Here is a 15,329-nt window from a genome sequence, read left to right as displayed (position 1 = left end):
AATTTTAAAACAGACAATTTTTTAAAAGGGTTTCAATTATCCATTCCGGATCCATAAACATGCTCAAATGTCCATGATGATACAAGTGATAGAAAGGTTATCGACAGTCTGTTATGAGTTTATATATATACAGCTCCATAAACTTACCAACATCATAACATACCAAGACTATTTACGGCCCCATAAACTCACCAATATCATAACATAGCCCGACTATTTACAGCTCCATAAACTTACCAACATCATAACATACCCCGACTATTAACAGCTCCATAAACTTACCAATATCATAACATACCCCGACTATCTACAGCTCCATAAACTTACCAATATCACAACATACCCCGACTATTTACAGCTCCATAAACTTACCAACATCATAACATACCCCGACTGTTTAAAGCTCCATAAATTAAACTTACCAACATCATAACATACCCCGACTGTTTAAAGCTCCATAAACTTACCAACATCATAACATACCCCGACTATTTACAGCTCCATAAACTCACCAATATCATAACATAGCCCGACTATTTACAGCTCCATAAACTTACCAACATCATAACATACCAAGACTATTTACAGCTCCATAAACTTACCAATATCATAACATACCCCGACTATTTACAGCTCCATAAACTTACCAATATCATAACATACCCCGACTATTTACAGCTCCATAAACTTACCAATATCATATACATACCCCGACTATTTACAGCTCCATAAACTTACCAATATCATAACATACCCCGACTATCTACAGCTCCATAAACTTACCAACATCATAACATACCCCGACTATTTACAGCTCCATAAACTTACCAATATCATACGTATACCCCGACTATTTACAGCTCCATAAACTTACCAACATCATAACATACCCCGACTATTTACAGCTCCATAAACTTACCAATATCATACGTATACCCCGACTATTTACAGCTCCATAAACTTACCAATATCATAACATACCCCGACTATTTACAGCTCCATAAACTTACCAACATCATAACATACCCCGACTATTTACAGCTCCATAAACTTACCAACATCATAACATACCCCGACTATTTACAGCTCCATAAACTTACCAACATCATAACATACCCCGACTATTTACAGCTCCATAAACTTACCAATATCATAACATACCCCGACTATTTACAGCTCCATAAACTTACCAATATCATAACATAGCCCGACTATTTACAGCTCCATAAACTTACCAACATCATAACATACCCCGACTATTTACAGCTCCATAAACTTACCAACATCATAACATACCAAGACTATTTACAGCTCCATAAACTTACCAACATCATAACATACCAAGACTATTTACAGCTCCATAAACTTACCAACATCATAACATACCAAGACTATTTACAGCTCCATAAACTTACCAACATCATAACATACCAAGACTATTTACAGCTCCATAAACTTACCAATATCATATACATACCAAGACTATTTACAGCTCCATAAACTTACCAATATCATAACATACCCCGACTATTTACAGCTCCATAAACTTACCAACATCATAACATACCCCGACTATTTACAGCTCCATAAACTTACCAATATCATACGTATACCCCGACTATTTACAGCTCCATAAACTTACCAACATCATAACATACCTCGACTATTTACAGCTCCATAAACTCACCAACATCATAACATACCTCGACTATTTAGGCCAATGTCACTTACATGAGGAAAATTTAGCTCTGCTTAAGTACCTATCATATTAGGCCTACATCACAACCCTGAGATTTTTGCTTCCTGAAATGAAGCTTAAGTTACACCACAAAAAGTTTGACGAGATGAGCCAAACCACACAGATATATTTATAATTTTCCATGATTTTCAAGTTCATTTGTGTTATATGCAGTGTACTAACCTGTGTATCCTCATTTTCAAAATAATTTCCATAAATGAAGCATCCTCTTTTGGAGGCATGTCCGTGTAAGTCTACATAAAAGGCAATGCCACTTTCCTGAGGAGGAATTTCTCGTAAACACGGAGAGGACAGATGTGGAGAGTTTGTACGAGAAATCATTGATGGTGTAAAATCTCCCTCATCCTCTGAGCCTTCATTACCAAGATGTTCTGTGTTAGGATCGTCATTGTCCGAGTCATTTAATCCCACACTCATAGTCAACATACTCATGTGTGATAACTTCCCACGACAGTTGTCGTCGGACATGTTTAACTCTGACAGTCTCAGCCTCAGCTCACTGTCAACTGTTCTCCGGTCTTGTATCGTGGCATTACTCAGAATACTACTGCAGGAAGATGACACACGTCCACGATCATCCATGGAAATATCTGCAGGCATAGTATTGTCTCCGTACAGGGATGTGTCAGTCCCATCTAGGCCAGCCAGATTTAACTTTTCTACTTTCATTTTGGGAGGCAACAAGCCACCGTCATGGTTTTCAGTTACCCAAGAATTTTCTTTGGTCTGAAGAGAATTTTCCACAATAGTATGGCCTCCATTTAGAACACTGTGATTGTTGTTAGCATTGTAATCTCCTTTTGATTTAGCACCAGCAGTTGTCTGCATATCACCTTTACTGTCTCCCACTTTTGGGGGGAGTTTGGAGTTTTTGGCAGATCGAGGTGAATATTTAGGAATATCCGGACTAGATGATACAACATTTGACCCTGGGAAAGTAATTTTGATGTCTAATTTATCTCCTTCCTTAATGATTCTGTTTTTGATGTGATGATACACTAGAATACTCTTTGATGCATAGATGGAAGGGTGGAGGTTGATATCTGGGTCGAGGTATAATCTGTTTAGGTTCACACCTCGCTGATCTGTCCTGTAATGTCCCCTCTGAACGCCATCAGGATTCAACAATGGAATCATTTTAAAAACAAACTGTCTGCGAAGGGCTTTGGCACGTGGGTCATTTTCTCTTAAAATCAAGTCAAGAAAACCATTAAAGACGTAACTGGCTGGAGTTTCTCCTGGATGGACTCTACTGCTCAACAGGTACACCTGTACAAACACAAACGAGAAATTAATACACGGACACCAGACTCTACCTCTCAACAGGTACACCTGTACAAACACAAACGAGAAATTAATACACGGACACCAGCCTCAACAAGAACATGAACACAAATAAGAAATTTATACAAAAAACACAAAAATAACAAGAATTATGTGCAATTGTATTTCTTGTCTGTTACACTTTTTTAGCATTAGTATAAATTTTGAGGAAACTCCAAAATCCACCAAAATTTCTTTACTTTTTTCTTTTTTTACTAAAACAACCAAAAATGCTTCAGATCAACAAGCATGCATACTGAGTATTGATAAAGCAATACACGTCCCTGTCATAATATATGAGTGCTCACAAAGGATTTTCTAAAAATAATTACTTTGACCTTAATCCAACAACCCTGAAATTCAAACTTGTCAGGTATATCAAATCCCCAAAGAAATTAAGTCGCTAGAGTGCTGACAAGGATTTTCTAAAAATAGTAACAGTGACCTTGAGAACAAAATGCATCTGACACATTACATCCCCTGTTTCAATTTAAATCTAAACTAATTTTAAATTAAATGGCATTAAATATTGCATATCAATTTCTCAATTTTAAAGTTTTAAACCTAAAATTATACACAAAAAATATCATCCATTATAATCGATCAGCAGATCATTCATAAATGTTTCAAGCAACTTTAACACATTTATAAAGAGAACCAAAAGAAAGACCACCTGGTCTATTACTTATCTCCTCCCTACCTAGAGCTTTACAACTCACGGTGTCCATTCTTACCCGTTTCCCTCGGAATTTCTTTGGTCTTGGTACATCTTTATCTGGGAAGAGATTACTGTCAAAACGAGGCTCATCCTCATCAACTATACCATGGCAAGATGAAATGGTGACTAGCTCTATGCGTAGATTGTCTAAGGACTTACAAAGAAGTTCCCTGTGGTAGTAAATGCTGTCTGGATTACTGCAAAATTAAACATTGTTTTAATTATCTCTTCAACATATTTTCTCACAATGAATTTATTGCTTTTTATCATTTTTTTTACATCAAAGATAACTAAAGGAAAACAAAGCTCACAAACCTCTGCCCTTATTTCAATCCAGTTATGTTGAGTTTTGACAGTCATGTAGCAAAGTCAAACTTGTCCATTTGTTAAAGATAAGCACACCATAAAAGTCTTATCAAGATCTATCAAAGGTGATGAAGATATTTATTTATAGTAACACTGACCTTTAACTTTTTAACAATCGTACCACATTAAAACCAAGATATGCAGAAACATACAGGAGTTTATCACCAGGGATTAATCTAGAATTTAGGGCAAACTATCATTTTTGGACAATAGGGGAAAATCAGTTCTGAAAAGGGGAAATTTAAAAATCTCAAAGTTTCAGTTTTTTTGCTTTAAAACACATTTTCCAAGTAAAAACAGCAAATTGTTAATTAGGAAAGCAAATCTGGAGTATTTGGGAATATTATTGCCATAAAAATGAGGGAAAATACAATATTTCAGTGAATTTAACAAAGTAGAGCAGTAAAGTATTTTTTTTTTTTGTATATTGGTTGCAGATTTCAAGAGACTATATCATTAATAATTCACTAACTACAGCAACACTATAAAATTCCTTATAGCACTTTTTAAAGAAATCAATTTTCTATTTTCATTTTATCATCATTATTCTTCAAAACTAACCATTGTTGTCAAATTTCAATATAAAAATGTATTTATCAATAGCCGGAGGTAATTTACATCTATGCAAACTCAGGTGGAATTTCCCCTAAATGCAAAATTTTTTTTTTTTTTTTCAAGCTCTTTCTCCCTCACTTTGGGTGAGGAATGAAAGAGATCTCCCTTATTTGAGGTTTCAGAGAGGTTGAAATGTATTCATCTCTATCAACAGTGTGTAGGATCAATTGAAATCTATTGTCCTAACATACATAGTGTCCTAATCTAACATACATAGTGTCCTCCTCTAACATACAGTGTCCTCATCTAACATACATAGTAGGATGTCCTCCTCTAACATACATAGTAGGATGTCCTCCTCTAACATACATAGTGTCCTCATCTAACATACATAGTAGGATGTCCTCCTCTAACATACATAGTATGATGTCCTCATCTAACATACACAGTAGGATGTCCTTGTCTAACATATATAGTAGGATGTCCTCCTCTAACATACATAGCAGGATGTCCTCCTCTAACATACATAGTAGGATGTCCTCATCTAACATACTTTGGTTTGGTTTGTTTTTGTTTAACGTCCTATTAACAGCCAGGGTCATTTAAGGACGTGCCAGGTTTTGGAGGTGGAGGAAAGCCGGAATACCCGGAGAAAAACCACCGGCCTACGGTCAGTACCTGGCAACTGCCCCACGTAGGTTTCGAACTCGCAACCCAGAGGTGGAGGGCTAGCATTAAAGTGTCGGGACACCTTAACCACTCGGCCACCGCGGCCCCTGAGTCTAACATACATAGTAGGATGTCCTCCTCTAACATACATAGTAGGATGTCCTCCTCTAACATACATAGTGTCCTCCTCTAACATACATAGTAGGATGTCCTCCTCTAACATACATAGTAGGATGTCCTCCTCTAACATACATAGTAGGATGTCCTCCTCTAACATACATAGTAGGATGTCCTCCTCTAACATACATAGTAGGATGTCCTCCTCTAACATACATAGTAGGATGTCCTCCTCTAACATACATAGTAGGATGTCCTCCTCTAACATACATAGTAGGATGTCCTCCTCTAACATACATAGTAGGATGTCCTCCTCTAACATACATAGTAGGATGTCCTCCTCTAACATACACAGTAGGATGTCCTCCTCTAACATACATAGTTGGATGTCCTCCTCTAACATACATAGTAGGATGTCCTCCTCTAACATACATAGTAGGATGTCCTCTAACATACATAGTGTCCTCATCTAACATACATAGTAGGATGTCCTCCTCTAACATACATAGTAGGATGTCCTCCTCTAACATACATAGTAGGATGTCCTCCTCTAACATATATAGTAGGATGTCCTCTAACATACATAGTGTCCTCATCTAACATACATAGTAGGATGTCCTCCTCTAACATACATAGTAGGATGTCCTCCTCTAACATACATAGTAGGATGTCCTCCTCTAACATACATAGTGTCCTCATCTAACATACATAGTAGGATGTCCTCTAACATACATAGTGTCCTCATCTAACATACATAGTAGGATGTCCTCTAACATACATAGTAGGATGTCCTCCTCTAACATACATAGTAGGATGTCCTCTAACATACATAGTAGGATGTCCTCCTCTAACATACATAGTAGGATGTCCTCCTCTAACATACATAGTAGGATGTCCTCCTCTAACACACATAGTATGATGTGTACACTTAAGTGAGCATTCTTGTCACCCTTTTTACAATTTTACCTTTTTGAGGTAAGATTTTTGGCATCAGCAAATTTCATGTCCAGTTGATCAAGCTGTTCTTGGGTCTCGGTATAAGACCATGGGAAACAAAATGCAAAGTAGGCAGTAGCCGCCTTCAGGTCAAGGAATCGGTAGGTGAAGGTGAGGATAAACTGGCCATCTACTGTCTGAAGAAGAGACATCATCTTTGCCGTATATAATGTATTATGGAAAGTTGTCAACAATTTCATAATCATGGCGAAATCTGGTCAGTCAACATGCATTAAAAACTAATGGTGTAATGTGGACATAACATCAAATTTGCTCAGAAATAAGCGATTGATACATAACAATAACATTTAAGATAAAATTGTTGATGTATATTTAGAAGAATTGTAAAAACAATCATTCAAAGCAACATTGTGGGCACTGTATTCTATTGATAAAGATTCTTGTTTGTAAATGGAAACCAATTGATGCCTCTTGAGTTGATATTTCCTCACACTTGATTAAAGCAATAATATCTATTCATACTTCATATGTTGGTTTGTCTCTGATACGGTCCCAGCGAGGTTTCCCGGGGAGAGTCCTGGTGAAGGGGGCGTGTCCTTGGCTGTATAGTTTGCCCTGTCGGTTTAGATTCATGATGTTGATCTTGATTAGCCTGTTGGGATTCCACCCTCTGATCCCAAAGTAGAACCAAGATCTGTAAAACAATATCATTTTAATTAGTTTTTAATTATTTTCATTTTGTTGTTATTATCCAGATTTGATACCAAAAGGACCGATCAGAAAACATCTTAAACTTGTCTAACAATTTAAATCTGAACTGCTGTTGGTATGTCAAGTTAAATGTGCAATGTAGATATGTTTCTTGATAAATCAAAGAAAATGGTAAAATTGATATCCCTCTTATTTTTATGAAGACAGTATAGGTAACCTACTAACTATAGTTATGTATGTGGCACTCTGATCATAGATCACCCAAGTTCAGATTTAATAAATTATCAGAAAATTCAAAATCTTATATTTGTCACCTGTTGCCATTTTCAAACTCAGTTTCTGCACAATCAGGCTTGGTCCATACGTTAAACTCGTAGTCTGGTTTAGGCTCACTGTAAAACCCACCTGAAATATTTTGTCAGAATCTTACTCATGGTCATCTTAATGCTTAGTTAATATTTTATCTTACTCATGGTCACCTCAATGCTTAGTCAATATTTTATCTTACTCATGGTCACCTCAATGCTTAGTCAATATTTTATCTTACTCATGGTCACCTCAATGCTTAGTTAATATTTTATCTTACTCATGGTCACCTCAATGCTTAGTTAATATTTTATCTTACTCATGGTCACCTCAATGCTTAGTTAATATTTTATCTTACTCATGGTCATCTTAATGCTTAGTTAATATTTTATCTGTTTGATAAATCTTTTGAAATTAGACTGATGTTAAAAGTATCTAAAAGCTTTTCATTCGATCAATTATTGAAAATATTACATTGGCACTGACGAAGATAAAAAGATTGATAAATATGGCACTGACAGGGAGAAAAAGATTGATAAATGGCACTGACAAGGATAAAAAGATTGATAAATATGGCACTGACAGGGAGAAAAAGATTGATAAATGGCACTGACAAGGATAAAAAGATTGATAAATATGGCACTGACAGGGAGAAAAAGATTGATAAATATGGCACGGACAGGGATAAAAAGATTGATATATGGCACTGACAGGGATAAAAAAGATTGATAAATATGGCACGGACAGGGAGAAAAAGATTGATATATGGCACTGACAGGGATAAAAAAGATTGATAAATGGCACTGAAAAGGATAAACAGATTGATAAATATGGCACGGACAGGGATAAAAAGATTGATAAATGGCACTGAAAAGGATAAACAGATTGATAAATATGGCACAGACAGGGATAAAAAGATTGATAAATGGCACTGACAGGGATAAAAAGATTGATAAATTTGGCACGGACAGGGATACAAAGATTGATAAATGGCACTGACAGGGATAAAAAGATTGATAAATGGCACTGACAGGAACAAAAAGATATTGATAAATGGCACTTACAGGGATAAAAAGATTGATAAATTTGGCACTGACAGGGAGAAAAAGATTGATAAATGGCACTGACACAAATAAAAAGATATTGATAAATGGCACTGACACAAATAAAAAGATTGATAAATGGCACCGACATGGATAAAAAGATTGATAAATGGCATGGACAGGGAGAAAAAGATTGATAAATATGGCACGGACAGGGATAAAATGATAGATAAATGACACGGACAGGGATAAAAAAAATGGATAAATATGGCACTGACAGGGAGAAAAAGATTGATAAATGGCACGGACAGGTATAAAAAGATTGGTAAATGGCATTGACAGGGATAAAAAGATTGATAAATATGGCACCAACAGGTTGATAAATGGCACGGACAGTGAGAAAAAGATTGATAAATAGCACTGACAGGGATACAAAGATTGATAAATGGCACGGACAGTGAGAAAAAGATTGATAAATGGCACCAACAGGGAGAAAAAGATTACCTACCAGCACCACCTTCTTCATCCTCATCTTTGTAAACCTTCTCCACCCGAGACAGGTTGCCAGAGTCAAACTTGGAGGTAAAGAAAAGCCCTCCTACTCGGAACTCCGACATCCTGCATATCACTCACTCACCATCATTTCTGGAATTTGATAACAATCTGATACATGTACATCTCACTCAATGTTGTGTGCTCTTCATGTTTCATCCCATTTTTTTTTTAATTTAATTTAATCTAGAATGTTAATGTTTTATTATTCAATCTTCTGTATTCCTTCACTATTCTGAAAATTTCATTAATTTTACCAATATTTCCTATCATCTGGATATATTCATGACCAAATATAGAATAGAATCAATCATCAATGCCCAGAAACTATGACCCTTCCAAGCATTTTTATAGCACATGATCTCAATCAATACCTTCTACATCAGCGCATATTAATTAATAAGAACATGCACAATGACATGTCATGCAGCATCACACACTACCTCACAGAGCTTTTCCCCTTAATCAATAAAGACCACAAAAAATACACAGAATTTGCTATGTTCTCATCAATGTAGCTCTGTCTGCAGTTCAAATCACTATGTAGTTTTCAATTAAATAGTTTTCCTTCATTGAAATTATTAACTGTACATGTGATTTACACACCTAGTGTGTATAGATGTGTGCTGGTACATATTTAATATCTTTACATCTTTTACAAGTACTTCCTCCTTAAAAACAATAACAAAACAAAACATTGGCAGGGGGCGGGGGTGTTGTAGCTGATGTAGCTGAAGTCAAAGACTTTGTGAAGGAGGGAGTAATGATGTAGGTAGCTAGGAATTCCCACCCCATGGCTTAGCGATCGGTCAGGGTTTTTTTCTCACCACTGACTGAACAGCTAGTTGTGCGTAGTAGTTTGATTTTGCCATGACATTTATTCCAGGGGAGTGGAGAGAGAAAGTGAATGTTACTCATGAAGTATCAAGGACGATGTGAGGGGAACATTTTTTGTTACTCAGTCTCTTTCCAACTACCATAATTTTGAGTTAGAGCGGTAATTTGATATATATATATACAGCCATATCTATGTAACAGGGTCTTTAATAGGGCCTCATTCCCTGGTAGGAATCAGTTCAGGGCCTCCATTCCCTGGTAGGAATCTATCAGTACTTTACCAACCTGAGGGTGACATTGATATATTGTTCCCTTTTTACTAAAAATTGTCATGAACCAAATTATATTTTAACCATAAATATAATCAAGAAATTTTGAACTAGGAATGTTTAACAAAACACACACAATTCATCTAGTCAATAGCAGTATTCTTTGTCTGTACTTTTTCTTATTTCATACATTCTTGATTTGGCAACATTCTTTTGTGTGAAAACCAGTAAAATTGGATGGAAATTGTAAGAAAAGTGACTTATATGGATTTAAACAAAAAAATCAATGGAAACGGACAAGTGATAGATACTTGTCTCAGCTAGATAGATAGTCACACCAATGCATGTGGCGGACTTAATTACCATACCAGTCAGTACAATAACGTCCAGTTATAAGCCTACTGCATATTTCAGTACTGTAACGTTAGAGGCGATTATCATCCTCATTAACTTTTCAACGGTCCAAATCCGTATAAAACTAGCCACAAATGCTATTCTAAACCAAACATACTCACACATATATGTAAATTAAACATAATGATAGCAACACTACGTGGCAAAAGAACAAAGACCATTGTTCTTTTGGTATGTATATCGGCTGTACATGGACATTCGAGTAAACAACTCACTCAGCCCGGCCTGTGACAAACCACACTGACAGCGTCTGAAACTCTATTTCAAAGTGTGATATTTTAACTATCTGACAAAACAACCAAATACTGTTTCATACTTAGGTTTGTGGAATAGATTGTACACGATCACAATTCATTGTGCTCCATTTCCGTTCGAGAAAACATGTGCTCCAGTCTTATTCAAACACCTCACTAACCAGTGTGGGTAACCTTCCGTCGGACATGTTGTAAACTGTGGTGGTTGCCGACCATGTGATCAAAATCTGTAACATTGATTGGCCTATCCAAATTTTAGTCACATGATCTATAAATGTCGGCAATGTCACAATACAAGTTGATTCGTGAAACATCGGAGACAGATCTAGAGTTATCAAAGCACCGAGCGTAGTAACACAGAATTTTTAAATGCCAGAAAGCTAGAGCATACGATATTCCATCTTGTGTAAATTACGGATTAAGTCTTGCAACTTGTCGGAACATGCAACTAATAAAATCGATGCATGGTTGAGTCTCACTTGTGATATACAAGTCTCTGGTTGAGTGTTTATGATTTTTAACAAATATCAAACATGAAAATATGGAATTGGTAAAATTCGGGGTTAATGCACACTCCATTCACATTTCAACATATGTTTAGTCTCATTTTGATTTTCCAGATTTTCAAACAATCCGTCGCCACCATCACCATTTCGGGACTGCAGCCTAAAACATCGCTCACTGTCACAAGTTGTTGTTTGTTGTTACTTTAGAAAATTGGTTTCTGCCTATAACGCATATAATTGTGTGCATTTATTGATAACAGACGAATTAACGGTGTACACCTTTTCCAGCCTTAACTTTTATCAACAAGTGCACACCATTTCCAGCCGAATTATTTCCGTCGATGTACATGTTTGGCAGAGAATGTTATGTTCACAGAACTTGTCATAGGCACTGATTATGAAATGAGTCATCCAAACTGTATGGTAGTCCATGAACTCCTAATTGTAAATTAATATGGCTTATAACTAGTTCCAAAGTTAGTTAGATATAGACAATAAATAACTTTTAAACAGAATGCACAATTGTATTTTTTTAACTGTTGAACTGATAAATGGATGTTGAATATATCGGGTATCGGACATCCTTCAAATTAAACGCTTTTTGGCGGTAACATTATTACACGGCTGTAGTAAATTCCGACTGAACAGAAAATTATTCGACTACTGCGGGTACAAGTAAATGTTAGATGTTGGAAATATCGTTAAAATAAAGTGACAATTTTTTTTATGTTTCATGATTTTTATACTAAAGAACTTTCAAATCTAACACAGAAGTTTAGGTATGAACACTGTGTTACTGTACGAATATTTAGTTTTAATTCAATTACAGTACAGAACTTATATCAAAATTAATGAGTATAAATTCCCTCGTATACAGAAGTAAAGACAGATTAATTTGGGGATATTTGATTAAGAATTAAATGTAACTGTTGTTGTGTCAGTTTGAACATGCATCCTGCTGGGTCCATAATTGTAAGTATTTTTTTTCCACACATCCTCATTTCCGATCACTGAAGCCGTTATTTGGTAGTTTCTCATGCATCCAGCGATACCCGCGTAGTTTCATCAGTTACTAAAACACTATCCGAATAGTTTTTTCCTTCTCCATAGGCGACTTTTAGCAAGTATACGTTATGTAAATATATGTTATGTTCAACGGGAAAACATTCAATATCCTCTATGTACAGCAATTCTGTCAACGTTCCTACATGATATCATCTTCAAATACTATGAAGTTACCACACAATAAGAAAGCGTTCGGACGTAAAACCATTTCGTTCACACGCGATAATATTTCGTTCGAACGCAATAATATTTCGCTCCCATGTAATGATATTTCGTTCCCACGCAATGATATTTCGTTCCCACGCAATGATATTTCATTCCAATGCATTTATATTTCGTTCCCACGTAATGATATTTCGTTCCCACGTAATGATATTTCATTCCAACGCATTTATATTTCGTTCCCACGCAATATTTCATTCCAATGCATTTATATTTCGTTCCCACGCAATAATATTTCGCTCCCACGTAGTGATATTTCGTTCCCACGCAATAATATTTCGCTCCCACGCAATAATATTTCGCTCCCACGTAATGATATTTCGTTCCCACACAATAATATTTGTTATATGATGTCCGTCCCCAGCCACTGTACGAATCGTATCGGTTAACAAGATGCTGTTTTATTACACAGATAAAGCCTCCAGGGGCCCTCTATAGGTTTACATAAAAGCACCTTTCACAATTTTTTTATCCATTTGATCGGACTTATGAGACCATTAAGTTGGTGTGGAGAAACCAGTCTGTATCTGAGGTTGCAGGTATTCAATTAATTTTTAACAGTTATGTTATTATAAGTGCTAGACGACTTATAATTAAGCGACTATAGACCAGTCAGTCTGAGAATCAAACGACTATATACCCGTCAGTCTGACAAACGAGTATAGACCAGTCAGTCTGACAAACGAGTATAGACCAGTCAGTCTGACAAACGACTATAGACCAGTATGTCTGACAAACGACTATAGACCAGTTAGTCTGACAAACGACTATAGACCAGTATGTCTGACAAACGACTATAGACCAGTCAGTCTGACAAACGACTATAGACCAGTCAGTCTGACAAACGAGTATAGACCAGTCAGTCTGACAAACGACTATAGACCAGTCAGTCTGACAAACGACTATAGACCAGTCAGTCTGACAAACGATTATAGACCAGTCAGTCTGACAAACGACTATAGACCAGTCAGTCTGACAAACGACTATAGACCAGTCAGTCTGACAAACGATTATAGACCAGTCAGTCTGACAAACGACTATATACCAGTCAGTCTGACAAACGAGTATAGACCGGTCAGTCTGACAAACGACTATAGACCAGTCAGTCTGACAAACGATTATAGACCGGTCAGTCTGACAAACGACTATAGACCAGTCAGTCTGACAAACGATTATAGACCAGTCAGTCTGACAGACGACTATAGACCAGTCAGTCTGACAAACGACTATACACCTGTCAGTCTGACAAACGACTATAGACCAGTCAGTCTGACAAACGACTATAGACCAGTCAGTCTGACAAACGAGTATAGACCAGTCAGTCTGACAAACGAGTATAGACCAGTCAGTCTGACAAACGACTATAGACCAGTCAGTCTGACAAACGACTATAGACCAGTCAGTCTGACAAACGACTATAGACCAGTCAGTCTGACAAACGACTATAGACCAGTCAGTCTGACAAACGAGTATAGACCAGTCAGTCTGACAAACGAGTATAGACCAGTCAGTCTGACAAACGACTATAGACCAGTCAGTCTGACAAACGACTATAGACCAGTCAGTCTGACAAACGGGTATAGACCAGTCAGTCTGACAAACGACTATAGACCAGTCAGTCTGACAAACGAGTATAGACCAGTCAGTCTGACAAACGAGTATAGACCAGTCAGTCTGACAAACGACTACAGACCAGTCAGTCTGACAAACGACTATAGACCAGTCAGACTGATGTCCTCTCTAGATATAGGGGTGCTACAGTAATATATTTGGATATTCCTCACCTGTCTATCCAAAAGTGGAATACGATCAAAGGACACCCCCAGCCCTCATCAAAACCAGAGATCAGACATTGAAATAAATAATTGTGTGGATTTGATCAATCAAGAACTAAAGAATCTAAACACCGAATTTCTGTCGCCTCGTCTTTCGCAAGACGCCATTTAAAGTTCGAAGTCTAAATCAAAATCAACGAAGTACAAAAAGAACTTCTCTCTATACACTGATGTCATCCACCCCTGTAATGAACTAGCAAGACTTTGGACTATGAGAATCCATCGACTTGTACGCCAAATTCACGAATAGGTTTACAGTATGAAAAATGGGAATTCCCTGTTATCTCGTAACTGTAAAACAAATCAAACCGTACTCGAGTCGTTAAGGAAAAAATTAAGGTGAAAATGGTAGTGCTCTGTCGAACCGAACATAGTCAATAACAAAATAAGGTGAAATAGGGATAATCCTGTTTAGCCCGAAAGCTATTACAATGCTCAACATACTTCCAACCCACGTCGTGACCTAAAAAGAACCAGAATCGGCAGTAAGCAATGCCTCAAATGTGATACAACCTTCGAAGAGGGTTGTGCAATTACGGTCTGCTCAATGTGTGATTTACCCTCCTGTCTTCGATGTACCTAACCGTCATCGGCACTCTTAGACGCCCTACGCACTGAGGATAACTCCAATATCCTATGGACATGCTCAGGATTTAAAATGAACTTTCGATGAACAACATGAAAACTGCTCTAACAATATGGATAAAAAAGAAAACAGGCTCAAATTCATAGAAACAAAGCTAGAAGACATCGACAAAACTATTCTCACTAAAGTTAAAAAGGACGGAAGTCCAGGTGACGAATGAACATATCCTAAAAGAGGTCACCAAAAATATCAAAGACAACTTAGC

The 15,329-nt window shown here is 36.8% G+C and overlaps 1 protein-coding gene across 1 annotated transcript in view; it reads right to left on the bottom strand.

The window, feature by feature from the left end:
- The window catches only part of LOC117324913 (cytosolic carboxypeptidase-like protein 5), a gene marked incomplete in the record, with an annotated part of 52,783 nt that extends 41,748 nt beyond the window's left edge, over nucleotides 1-11,035 (bottom strand). Inside the window, 7 exon segments of the mRNA XM_033880752.1 lie at nucleotides 1,922-3,028; nucleotides 3,817-3,997; nucleotides 6,474-6,640; nucleotides 6,987-7,158; nucleotides 7,490-7,580; nucleotides 9,033-9,169; nucleotides 10,913-11,035. Coding sequence (XP_033736643.1) covers nucleotides 1,922-3,028; nucleotides 3,817-3,997; nucleotides 6,474-6,640; nucleotides 6,987-7,158; nucleotides 7,490-7,580; nucleotides 9,033-9,141 — 1,827 coding nt within the window.
- Between the last annotated feature and the right edge of the window lie 4,294 nt (nucleotides 11,036-15,329).

Source organism: Pecten maximus, chromosome 4 (genome assembly GCF_902652985.1).
Source record: "Pecten maximus chromosome 4, xPecMax1.1, whole genome shotgun sequence".
Classification (NCBI taxonomy): domain Eukaryota; kingdom Metazoa; phylum Mollusca; class Bivalvia; order Pectinida; family Pectinidae; genus Pecten; species Pecten maximus.
This window is presented reverse-complemented; position numbering and strand designations above follow the sequence as displayed.